Genomic DNA, 13,103 nt, shown 5'->3' on the forward strand with positions numbered 1-13,103 from the left:
TATGTGTCGGATAGTCAGAATCAAGCAGTGGATGCTCTCTCCAGGACGAGACAGTCCCAGTGTATAGACATATCTTGAAACCAACACAGCTACAGCTAGCTGCTGGATCAGTCATGGAAGTCAGAAACTTCCAGCAGCAAACAAGAGAGGATGCCTTCGCCAGAGGCAAGTTAACAGCACTGCAGGAAAGCAGCAATGAAGCAAAGGGCTTCGTAAAGAAGGGTGACCTATTGTAGAGAGAAGTTCTCTACATCCCAGCAAGAGACCTCTGAGCCAAGGTGCTGGGTCAATACCATGACAACCTTAAACTGGGCTACTTTGGGCAGCACAAGCATGTGACGCAGCAGTTCTGGTGGCCAAGGATGAGAGAGGAGGACAAGGAATACCTGAGAGCTTGTGAGATGTGTCAGTGGGCAAAGAGACCAAGGGAGGCACCAGCAGGCTTACTACAACTGCTACCCACCCCACAAGGACCATGGGAAACCATAGCCATGGACTTCATCGCAGATGGAGGAAGACACAGCTCAGAGGCAGATGAGGGGGAAAGTTGGGAAATAATGGGAGAGGAGGAGGAGGCAGAAATGGAGCAGCAGCTTGCTGACACGGTCTCAACAGAAAGCATCACAGACCCCCCCCCCCGTCTCCCAGAACCCAGCGGGCCTTAAAAGTAGGAGAGCAAAGAGCCAGTGACAGCATCCTGACACCAGGGTCAGGTCCACTTTAGCAATACTGTATTTTATGTGACGCTAAGATTCTTCAAAGAACCTAAGAATCAGATACTAACAACTTTGCATTTTGTAGTTAGATGTGCTTTTGTGTTCAGATCAGGCCTGAGGATGATAATATAGCACTTGGGAAAGAAGATGCAGCCCAGAATCCCAGCACTGGAGGCCAACATAGAGAAGACCTGCACAGCAACCATGAACTTCCCTTTTGTGCTCAGGTAGGTCGGCACAAAAGACACCCAAACACTGCAGAAGACCAGCATACTGAAGGTGATCAGCCTGGCTTCATTGAAGGACCCTGGAAGGTTCCTGGCTAGGAAAGCCACTGTGAAGCAGATTGCAGCCAGAAAGCCCATGTAGCCAAGGACAGTGTAGAACATGGCAACAGATCCTTCATTGCATAGAAGGATTATCTCTGCAGCTTGGGAGTGCATGTCAGAGTCTGGGAAGGGTGGGGAGATTTCTAGCCAGATGGTGCAGATGACAACCTGCATACTGGAACAGGAAAGGACAATGGAGTTGGCCAGACTCTTCCCCAGCCATCTCCTCACCTTGTTCCCTGGCTTTGTGGCCAAGAAGGCCAGCACCACAGTGATGGTTTTTGCCAACACAGAGGAAACAGCAAATGAAAATATGATGCTGAAGGCTGTTTGTCGGAGAAGGCAGGTCACTTTGCTTGGCCGGCCGATGAACAGGAAGGAGGACAAAAAGGAAAGCAGGAGGGAGATAAGGAGGATATAGGATAAGTCCCGATTGTTAGCTTTGACTATGGGAGTTTCCTTGTATTTAATGAAGATTCCTAGGAGAACACCAGCGGTTAAGGACAAGAAGATGGCAAAGGAAACCAGGACAATTCCCAACGATTCTTCATAAGTGAGAAATGTTATAGTCTTGGGGATACATTTGTCTCGGGCCTCATTTGCATGCTGATCTTCTGGGCATTTGGTGCAATGCTTTGCATCTAAGGAGAAGGAGAATGACTTCAGCATAACTCACAAAATTCTTATATCCATAACTGTCTGTTTTCCGATACATTGGGAAACATCAGTAATAAATTAATAGATGATAGGATTTTGATTGTCTGGAGCAGGGGTCCCCAAACTTTTTAAACAGGGGTCCTGTTCACTGTCCCTCAGACACTGTCGGGGGCCTGACTATAATTTGAAAAAAAATATGAATGAATTCCTATGCACACTGCACATATTTTATTTGTAGTGCACAATAAGAGGAAAAACAATACAATATTTAAAATGAACGATTTTAATCAACATAAACATATAAGTATTTCAATGGGAAGTATGGGCCTGCTTTTGGTTAATGAGATGGTCAATATCGCTAATGCTCATCCCTACAACCCAGTCTACACATGGATCTCCCTCACCCCCATGGCCCAGTCTACATGCAGGCCTTCCATGCCCCCATCCCCACAACCCAGCCTATACCCTTGTCTGCCTACACACACCCATCCCCACAACCCAGCTTATACAGTGGTGCCTCGCAAGATGAAATTAATCTGTTCTGCGAGTCTCTTTGTCTTGCGGTTTTTTCGTCTTGAGAAGCATGGCTATTAACGTCTTAGCGGATTAGCGCTATTAGCGGCTTAGAAAAAGGGGGAAAAAAGGGAAAAAACCCTTTCCCTTGCGAAGCAAGCCCATAGGGAAATTCATCTTGTGAAGCACCTCAAAAGACGGAAAACTCTTTCGTCTAGTGAGTTTTTCGTCTTGCGAGGCATTCGTCTTGCGGGGCACCACTGTACACGTCTCCCTAACCCAGATTCCCGCGACCCAGCCAGCACCCATGTCTCCGTAAGCCCCATCCTCATGACCCAACTTGCCCGAGTGTCTCCCTAACCCTCCTCCACCCATCCCAGCTTGTATGCCTGTCCTCCAGCCCCAAATCCCCACACTTCAGCCTGCCCATGCGTCTCCCTACCAATCTGTTGGAGGGGGATTTCCAACTGGTGGCAGGGGACAGAGTGACTCCAGGAGCCATAGGTGTAAAAACCTAAACTAAAACGAAGACTTTATTACTAAACAATAAACACAAACTCTGGTGGGTGTTATTCCTGCAGGCAGGCTACAAAACTCAGCTTTTTTCCTCTATAGCAACGGCCAGCTGCAGCCAATTAATCCCAGAAACTTCTCAAAGGTATACACACATGTTTCTGTGCCGAATGCCCCCTAACAAAATCTCCATGGTGCGGCCTGCATGCATGTCGCCCGTCCCCATGACTCCTGACTTACTGTGGGGCAGCTCCTCTGGCACATCATGAACTCCACGTCGCGGCATTACAGAAGTGCCAGATTGGGGGATCAGAGCCGGTACTGGGCTCTGGGGAGGTGAGGCAGGAGCCCTGTGAAGCGGTAGCAAGGATGTGGTGCCCTGCAGTGCCAGCAATGCCCATCCTATGCACTGCCGGCCTCTGTGGCGGGGAGGTGGGCAGGGAGACGCCCGGCTTGTCCAGGCAGTGTGCTCGCTCGCAGGCAGGTGAGGAGGCTGTGAGTGGGAGACGGGGCGCATGGAGTCTGGGACACCTCTTCCTCCACAATCCCCTTCCGACCCGGGTGAGCCGGGTCCAGGACCCTGGTGGACCGGATACAGCCCTAGGTCCTTAGTTTTAGGACACCTGGTCTGGAGTATTGAAGGTTGTAAGTCAGTGGGAAAATACAGGCTAGGTTTCTTTCCAAGCCAGGACATTACATGGGGCAGAGGCTCTAACACGACAAAAAGCTGTTGATGGCCCATCTGGGCCTGGGCAGATGGAGGTTGCCCTGGTGATGGGGTGTGCATTTGAGCTATCAGGAAAATACAGCCTTTAGCAAGGTAGGCTAGGAAGAATAAGGCAGAGAACAAGGAGGGACCCGTCTTGGCTAGGGTGGCTGAAAAATGGTTAGGAGAGATTTCTTGCACTCGAGTTCTGCATTGCCATGGGGAACAAGTCCCTCTTGATCATGTGCTAAGATCTGGACTCCCTCCATGCAGATTGAAGGTGTAAATATGTGAATAAATCATATTTCTTAAAGCTACAACAGTTTCCCCGAGTCTTCAGTTCTCCAAAGGAGCATGAACTCTGGGTGATCCCTGGAGCCCCCTGGAATTTTGCTTCCGCTCAGCAGAGAGGGGGCAGTGCCCAACTTCTGTAGGCGTCAATATTTGTTTCCTTCCCTTGACGGCTGTTGTGCTCAGGCCCTGCTTGTGGGCTTTTCATAAGCCTCTGGTTCAACATAGTGAGAACAGGGCTTTGGACCACCTGGGCCTTTGGCCTGATCCAGCAAGCCTCTCCCTTTTCTCTGGAGTCACCCACCTTCCTGAACGGAGATGGTCCCTTCCGCGCAAGGAGCACAATCATAGCAGCAAACGGGATCCCCTTCTTTATCAACTCTGGCATATCCTGGGCGACAGCTTTCGGTGCATCTTGAACGAGGCACAACCTAAAAACAAGGAGAAAGAGCATAAAAGGATATCAGCATGAATTACAGACATCATCTGAAGGCCCTGACTAATAACAATGCTCAAATAAATATCATTTTTAGAATACTGAGGCCAGATTAGAAAGCTGAAAATGGGAATGAGACCCTTCCAAATTTTGTTGGACTGTGGAGAACTTGTATAAAGTTTCATTTTAAATTGTTGAACACAAAAGATCAAACAAACGTTGCCATTTCAAACTGTATTTGATGTTGTCAGGGGTTCAGAAGGAGAGACACAGGAGGGGGAGCAAATGGAGAGTGAGGAGGAAGAGGACGAAGGGGGAGCAGGAAGTGACAGCTGCCAGAGTCATTCCGCAAGCCTCTCTAGCGATTCGGAAGACTCGCAGAAGGGAGCACCGATGGCCAGAGCAAGGGAGATTCCAGGGGAGAAACCTCAAGAGGGAGGGGCCAGCGGGGAGTCCCTGAGCAGCAGTTGGAAATCAGGACCAGCTTCCCCACCAGAGCGCAGTGGGGAGGGGGAGTCCCAGGAGTCGGAACCAGTGTTCTTGCCACCAGCGGGAGGAGAGGAGGCAGGGCTGGCCACGCCCACATCCGGAAGCGGGGAAACGGTCAGAAGGAAGGTTACCGGCTGGGCGCGCGCGCCAAGTTCAAATGTACAGGCGAGCGGCACAGCAGGGAGTCCTGACAGGGAGCCAGGTCCTAAAGCCCGCCGGAAGGAAGGGCGGGACTCAGGGGGGTCAGCTTCAGAGGAATCAAGGAAGGAGATAACCCCAGAGGGCAGAAGGACCCAGCGTAGGAAGGAGCAGTGTAGGAGGTGGAGCAAAGCGAGAATCTTAAACTGGTGTGGCTTTAGCAGCGAGTCAGAGGGGACTTAGCCGGTCTAGCGTTAAGACGTGGGTCTGCGCGCCCAGAGCTTGGAAATGGAAACTAAACTTCAATAAAGACTTTTGTATATAATATCCACTGGGCGTTGGTCCTCTGTGAGCTGGGACCTAGCGGCAGTCCTGACAGATGTTTATTTTTTTGTTTGTTTGTTACTATGATAGGGTTGCCATATTCAGGACAAAGTTACAGTAGAACCTCTACTTACGTCCTGCTCTACTTAGGCCCGTTCCAAGTTGCTACCGCGGAAAACCCAGAATTAAACACTGGGTTTGCTGCGACTTGCACACACGCAGAAGCGGCTGCTGCCGTCTGCACATGCACAGAAGTGGGCTGCCGCCAAATGCACCTGCACACAACAGCGCTTCTACCAGCAAACCATTCCACTATAAGGAAGGGATTATTGTTGTGAGTAGAGGTTCCACTGTATTGAGCTTTATTTCCCCCCCACTCTCAATTTTTTTGTGCTTTTCTTTGAATTATTATTATTATTATTATTATTATTATTATTATTATTATTATTATTTTAGTTGCCCTACTTGTCATACATTTGATTTTTCCAGTACAGCTTTCTGTTTAAGCAAAAAGCTGCCTGGGTGCCATTTCTGCAGCCCAATTCTTGGATGTGTCTGAGATAACACGTAGGAATGGCAGCCCTATACTATGGTGTGTATTGTTGTGCTTTTATAAGCAGTTGCCGTTATTGGGCAGCTGATAAAGCCCACATGGCAGTTAGGCCCACACTGCCAACCTTTGGCCCATTGATGTCCTTGTTTCATCCACTCAGAGGGATAGATGAAAATGCAAGCTTAAGAGCAACCTCTCCTCTCTTTGCCCCTCTCCATCTGATTTGCTATGCAAAACAGAGAGGGCAAAACAGAGGGAAAACAGCAGTGCTCTACACAACCAGGAGTGGGTCTCACTCTGCACAGGGCCCACTTAGGGTTAACCTAAAAATGGCTCCTATCAGTGTATTATCAGAACGTAATAGATGTCACAGCAAGGGAACCAGAACCAGTTGTGCCATAGGGTTAGAGGGTTGGACGAGAATCTGGGGGACTAAGGTTTAAATCCCCATGAAGCCATGAAGCGTCCTAGGTGACCTTGGGCCAATCACTTCCTCTCGGTCTATCCTACTTCACAGGGTTGTTGTGAGGATTAAATGAAGAGGCAGAAAACCATATATAGTTCAAGTAGACAAAAATGTGTAAACCAGCATGATGCCTTTTGCATGCTAATTTTGTCTGGTCAATACGAAGGGCATCGGCAAGAAAAACCGACATTCTGTCCCCTATCCCAGTATTCCTTCAGCAATTAGACCCATCCTGCACTCCGAGGAACTCCCAATTCCAGTTTTTAATGGGTTTGTCTCTTCTGAAGATGAAGGAAATGAACATGGTGAGGAGCATAACTGGATCATCTGTGTGGATCTCAAAATGGTCAACTTCTTGCTTGGACAACAGAAAGGCTTTACCAAGTACCTGAATAACAACAGCTTATAGATACCACTGGGGAACAAAAATAGCAGTCACTTGTGTGATCCTTGGGTTCTCGCCAAACCATGGGAACCCAAAAAGGCATACTCTTCCGTTTTGCTTTTGTCCAGTCTCCAAGCATTTCCTCACAATGGTGACAAACAATATGCGGAGCCCATTTCTTGTGTTGGTTGCCCAGGGGAATTTCAAAATAGCTTTTATGGGCACACCTCACAAACACTGCTTGTGTTTTTGTGTCTTTGATGAGGAAGTGTGTAGCCACATACATAACAAAAGGCACCAGGCTTGTTTACACATTTTTGTCTACTTGAAGAAGCCATGGTCCGATCTGAAAAATACAAATATTTAGATTACAAAACTATAAAAATAAAGAAAAATTAAGTTTGCATAACAATAATTACCATGTGGTTAGGGTAGATCAAAGTGTCACGGTCCACTTATCCCCAGTGTAAATATGACAAATCAGCAAAAGTTGGAAATTGAAAGATAACTATAGCATGTACATGAAAATCGATTTCAGATTTCAAATCAGCATTGAAAGAACATATATGAACAGTCAAAAAATCTAATGCAACAGAAAATGAAAAAAAAAAATTGTTCCCCAGTGATATATATGCAATGAAATAAAGAAAGAAAGAAAGACTGACTGACTGAATGAATGCAATGACCTTGCTGAAGCTCCCAGGCCAAACAATGGCTTCTGGTTTAATGGAGAATTTTATGTAGGAATATGCGTGTCCCTCGATGCTCCCAACTTTCTTTCTGCTGTGAGATCTATTGGGAAATACGACCCAGTTCACGATATCAAAGTTGGCAGTCAGCTCCCCATTCTGATCAGAATATATCCCTCCTATGGATGAATTGGAAATCCAAATTTCTTTCAAGAAAGTGTGAAGCTAGAATGGCAGAGAAAATGCCAGCATTTAGAAAACATGATATCAGGGTTGTTGCAGGATGTTTCCTGGGTATATGATTGAGAAAATCCTTTCCTGAAGTTGGATATTTTGTGGGATGTAGTCTTGTTTTTCTTCTTTGAGGAAGGTTCCAGACATCTTACCAATTTCATGAGAATTGTCCTAAATCAAGGACATTGAGGCAGAGGCCTCGTGTTAGCTAAAGATAACAAGCTTTTGGTCATTACAAGAGGTCTTTTATCAGGTTATAAATTCACAGGACGTATGACTCAAATAAACACAAATAGAGGACACATCCTAGCAAGCATTTGGCAATTGCAGAAAGCTAGCATGCCTTTTAATTGGCTTTAAGCTATCCTATTGTCATTTCAACTTTCTATGTTTTAAATAAGGGTTTTCTTTAGTGATCATTTTTTTATTTTAACTTTTTTGTAAAGTGCTTTGAGGTTTCTTTTCAGGAGTCAAGCAATATACAAATATTATGCAATAAATATTGTAATTAATTAATCTTTATGTAAGAGAGTGCTCCTTAACAATTTTTCATAGCTTAGTTTGTGCTTTGAAAGTTCCCCCCTAACTTTCCCAAATTAATTATTAGAAAAAATGATTTTAATCAATTTTCAAAGTATATTAGAACCTCAAAAATAGATGAACAATTTTAAAAAAACTTATTAACATGTCCTACTAAAGATAAGGCATAGGAAACCTATACATATTTAATAATTGCAATGAGATATACTTCAAAGAATATACAATCTGAAATGGATTCCAGAGAAGTACAACGTGTTTGCAAAAAAGGGGAGAGGACAGACCTGCCATGGCTGCAGCCTTTGAAGTTCAAATCGTTCTCCTCCATCCGCCATTAACCTCCATTTGGATCTGGATGAATATGCAGCATTTAGGGCCTGAGCCACAAGTTGGACACTGTAGTAAATGCTATAGCGGTCTTGAGACCAGATTGCCTCCATCTCCTCCTGGGACAAAGTTTCCAGCTGTTCCTTTTCTGTGCATCTTGTCCAGCCCTCCATGGGCAGCACATCCTTTGAACATGAACAATTGAATGCTTTCTCCCAAAACTGTACAGATGCAGATTCAGTTGCATCTGAAAGTCGAGTATAGTAGCCACGTTCTCTCCTTTTTTTGGTATTCATTACAAAGGACAAAGAACCTTGGGCAGGTGGGAAAGAATGCATGTTACGAAACAACATATCATCAATGTCCATAAGATCTGTTGTGATCCAGATTATCCCCTGAGATTCCCTCACTTGATGAATGCTTTGTAAAATCATGATGGGATAAATTCCATGTTGAGAGTCCCCATAATAAACAAACACCTTGACTTTTCTCAAGTCCGAAGCTTTACAATGTAAGGATGACATTTGTCGCAGGGTCAAAATCCGAAATTTTTCCAAGAAAGCAACACAAATCCCACTGCGGATCATCAGAAGGGTGAAGACACTCAGGAACCTTTCTCCATTGTCATTGTCTGGAACAAAGAGACCGATCCACGTCCACCCGAAATGCAACAACAACTTGACAATCCCCATGTGCTGGGTTTCTTCTTTGGGGATCATCCGGTAGACAAAAGGGAACTGGGTTTTGTCATTCAGATCCTGAGCAGCAGAGCCAAAACTGATCTAGTAAGAATAGGATTGGTGTCATGTTTTCAGAAATACACAAGAAGGGTCCCATCACATGATCAGGCCAAAGGCTCAAATAACCAGATGCTAACCAGATGCTTACAGGATGTCTGCCATGCCTCTGATGGATTAATCCTGTTCAGAAGAGGACCTGGAGCTTACAGAGAAGGAAGTGGCTCCAATGGACATTGAGACAGAGTATCTGGAGCCCTCAGGGGTCTTGGCACTCCAACCTCTTCCTACAGTTGCAGTGTGCCACTACACAGAATGAGAGGCAGAAGCTAAGCAGCTGCACAGTCTGAAGGAGTGCAAGCACTTAAACCTCTATGTTCAGTTAGCTGCCAAATAGCCACAGGTCTGCCTGAGAAACAAGAACTCCTTAGCAGCCAGGGGCTACTTCTGAATACATCTTCCTATGACAGTCTGGGGAGGGAGACAGAAAGAGGCGGAGGGTTTTCTAAATCGCTTTCCATATTCTTAAAATGTGATTCCCCACCCCTTTTGGTTTCTCTTTTTGGGTGCTTTTCTTTTGTGTTCCCTGGAAAAATAGTCTGCACAAACATGGTTACAAATAATGGTTGTCTTTGTAGTTTAGAAACTTCTGGGAGGATGAAGGGGTTCCTCACCACTGCTGGAGAGACAGCAAAGAGGAATGAAACATAATTGATCTCTTCTCTTCCAATTCCTACCTGCGGCATTTTGTAGATGCCTAACATGCTTGAAATCTGGCTGGGGATTTCAGAAGACGTTGCTTCAAAAACAGCCAACACGTTATTCTGTCTTCCACAGCTGTAGTTTGGAATACTGTCTAGCATGGCATCGGCAGTTGTTCTGACATCGTAAGCGGCCTCATAGATGCTATAGCCCAGGGTGACATTGGCTAAATGCTTAAGATACTGGGTGATCTCCTGGGTTGCAAACAAGATGGAGAGGACTGGTGTGGTGTCCCATGCTGACCAACTGCAAATAAATGAATACACAAAAAATCATCTTAGCCTCCTATTCCCCATTAAATGAAAACAACTTGCAACACTCCTTGCTCTATAAGAATATCAGAAGAGCCTGCTGCTTTTATATCTAATGGGCCAAACTCTGCAGCTAGGAAGGAGCAGAATCCTACCCAGATCCACCAAGAAAGAAAGGAGTAGCATTTAGTGGAGCTTGAACTGGGGTGAATTAGACTGAAATGATCGCTTAAAGTTTCTTAAGTGCAGAGACTTGTTAGGAACTCTTTAGAGGATGAGAAGATATGAAAGAGAGAAAGGCGCTCTCTTGGGCTACCCACCTTAACTTCTGAGGCTGGTGGAACTACCTAGTAAGATTCCTATACTGATTTGAGTGTTCCAGAGAGTTTAAAGGGAAGGGGGTGGTCACCTTACATTCTGATTTTTACACTTTCTTTGATCCACAAATGGAAGATTGCACAGTGCATTTAATACTTACTTAAGATACAATGTAATCCAAATACACCCAAGACCACCTGGGACTTTTAAGTTAGACAGTTCTCTTTGGAATTCTGGAATAGGGGAAGCTGTCAAAGGCATTTTATACTTGACTAGGAAGAAACACAGTTTTTGCATAAAAATACAAAATGAGAGATGAGGTGATCAACTGTGCTTTAGCTGCTGCCTTTGTATTAATGAAACTCTAAAATAGTGAAACGGTTCAGAATTAGCCTTTCTGTTAGCAGGATGCCAAGGGGTCACTAGGTACTTTGTTGCTGACTCTCAATCCCCAAATCTTCTTCCAAAGGCAAGAGAGGGCCAAAGGAGAGAGGAGGTTTTTATCAGGGATGGCCAGATATTAAATGGTGTCTCTGACAAACAGCCATAAATGTGAATGAAGGCTGGGTAACATAAAGTCACTTACGTCATAACAGTGTTTTTGGGAGGGATAGAGAACTTGAATGGGTAAGTTCTATAAGCTCTTGGAAATATGACCCCACTAATGAGGTGGTCTCCTGGCCTGAAATAATTCAGCGGATCACTTTCCTCATTTAGGTTCAATGGGCATTTTGCTTTCAGCATCCCACAGGCTCCATGGGGCATAAGCAGCACAAATAACAGCAGCACTAATATCATCCTGGCTATGCCTGCAAGAGTCATACACTCTGGTGATAGCAGTTACATTAGAAGCACAGCTGGACTCCTACAGTAGCTTCAGAAGCAAAGGTAGAAAAAGGAAACCTCCCACAGAAACAATCCCTGCCAGCCCGAAATCTCTCAGGCCAGGCTTCTGATATTTATGACCCAGTTCTTCTTTCAGGCTTGTGACAAAAAGGCATATCATTCTGCTTGTGATTCTGATGTTTATGTTATTTGTGGACTCCAAGGCCACCACTGGCGAAATCCCTGGAGTAAGTAAATTATCATGATTTTTATAATTATCAAGTTAAGAATGTCCACCTGCTCTGCAAATCCCTGGAATTGGTGTGTAACTCAATGGGCATCTGCAGAGCCAAAGCAAAACATGTTTGTGAGAACTCAAAGATGGGGCTGTCAATCTGGGCCCTGCTAAACTTGAGGAAACGTTAACTTCAGTAAAGTCCAAGAAACTATAGAATAGCTATGATGGACCAAGACCAGCAAGGCAGGACTTGTTAGACATTTATAAGGTCCTGCATGGTGTGGATAATATGGATAGCAAAAAATTTCCTCCCTCCCAGTAATAATACTAGAAGTTTGGACTTTAGACGGGAATTTAAACCCTTGTGTCCTAGGCCCCTGTCCTCCTCTCTGATCACTACACCACACTGCCTCAGAACTATAGATTCATTGGCATCCAGTGGAGGTCTCTAACACAGAGATAAGTCATGAGATACTCACATGAGCTAATAGAAGTTCGGGTTCATGAGACAACCCAACCATCTGAGTGGTCAATTGGCTTTATATAGTAGCCATAATATCTGGCCTTAGCTTAGTAATATACAGGTATGTAGTAACAACCAACTAGAGATTCAATTCTAATTCACTTCAGCTTCCAATGACGCTGAGTGTTGGAAGAGTCAGGACAGAGAAATCTGTTAGAGACCTTTAAGTCTGCCCTTTCCCTGGAAGAATTTCAATCATACATAGTTGGGCTGAGGAAGGCTATTAACATAAATGTTATCTATAGAGTCCAGAATCCATTATACATTCAAGAACAGTGTTTTACCTCAGGTGTTAATGGAGTTTGGGGCAGATTCTTGAAGATGTAGAACCTTCTGAAGTGACTCTCACTGCTTGCAAATGAGGCCTTCAGCTGTTGAGGTTCTATTGCTCTTTGAACCACTGGGGAAATTGTTTTTTGTAAGAACTCACTGATGGGCCTGTCAATCTGTGTGTGGGTAAAAGTTTCCTGTGAAGTCAACAGTGCAATCCTAGCATCTCTACTCAGTATTCCCATTCAGTTTAGTGGGGCCTCCTCCCAAGTAAGCAGCTATTGGATTGCAGCCAAAATGGTTTGGGAGGACATTCCTTCAAGTGTCCTTGCTGCTTACAAAACAACTCATGTGAAATTGAAAAAGACTGAAGGCTCATCAGACATTCCGGATGATCCTGCTGGATGAACCTGGTGTTCTATTTCTGAAGGATCTTCTGATGGGACTGTCACTGCTTGCAATAGAACTGATGAATCATAGAGTAGGAAGGGTACCTGAGGATCATGTAGTATAAACTTCTGCAACACAGGAATATGCAGCTGATGAACTTGTTAGGCGCCGAAGTCCAGCAAGTCTTCGAAACATAAATAACCTACGTTTATGAGCACTTGTTATTCCTAATAAGTGGACTTATTCAGCAGCTGTTTTATCAGGGTAAAGGAGAGATGAGACTCCATGGCTCTCCTGAGAGACTTGGAATGGAATGGAACTTGTTGTTCCCTTTTCCCCTCCCAGACCACTTTTGTGGTGTGTCTCTAAATTGTGACATGAGGGCAGGATCTGTCTTCTTGATATTTGTGAGTCTTGGGAGCTTACTTGTGTAGCAGGATTAAAATGCCAATAATGATTAAGCATGCACATATATATATCAGCCTC

General features: G+C 44.9%; 1 protein-coding gene across 2 annotated transcripts in view; it reads right to left on the reverse strand.

Moving 5' to 3' along the window:
• LOC310837431 (vomeronasal type-2 receptor 26-like) overlaps positions 1-13,103 on the reverse strand; it is a 69,576-nt gene that overhangs the window by 44,022 nt on the left and 12,451 nt on the right. The window contains exons 2-4 of one of the 2 annotated variants that reach the window (XM_083724017.1): positions 9,778-10,048; positions 4,030-4,156; positions 51-1,686 (exon numbers count right to left, since the gene is read on the reverse strand). In XM_083724017.1, the coding sequence (XP_083580143.1) occupies positions 773-1,686; positions 4,030-4,156; positions 9,778-9,903 (1,167 nt within the window). In that variant the 5' untranslated portion in view covers positions 9,904-10,048 and the 3' untranslated portion in view covers positions 51-772. Of the gene's footprint in view, positions 1-50; positions 1,687-4,029; positions 4,157-8,260; positions 8,412-9,777; positions 10,049-13,103 lie in introns of those variants that run through there. The other variant, XM_083724015.1, reaches the window with a different exon arrangement.

The sequence above is a fragment of the Podarcis gaigeae genome (assembly GCF_964106915.1).
Source record: "Podarcis gaigeae genome assembly, chromosome: 2".
Lineage (NCBI taxonomy): Eukaryota > Metazoa > Chordata > Lepidosauria > Squamata > Lacertidae > Podarcis > Podarcis gaigeae.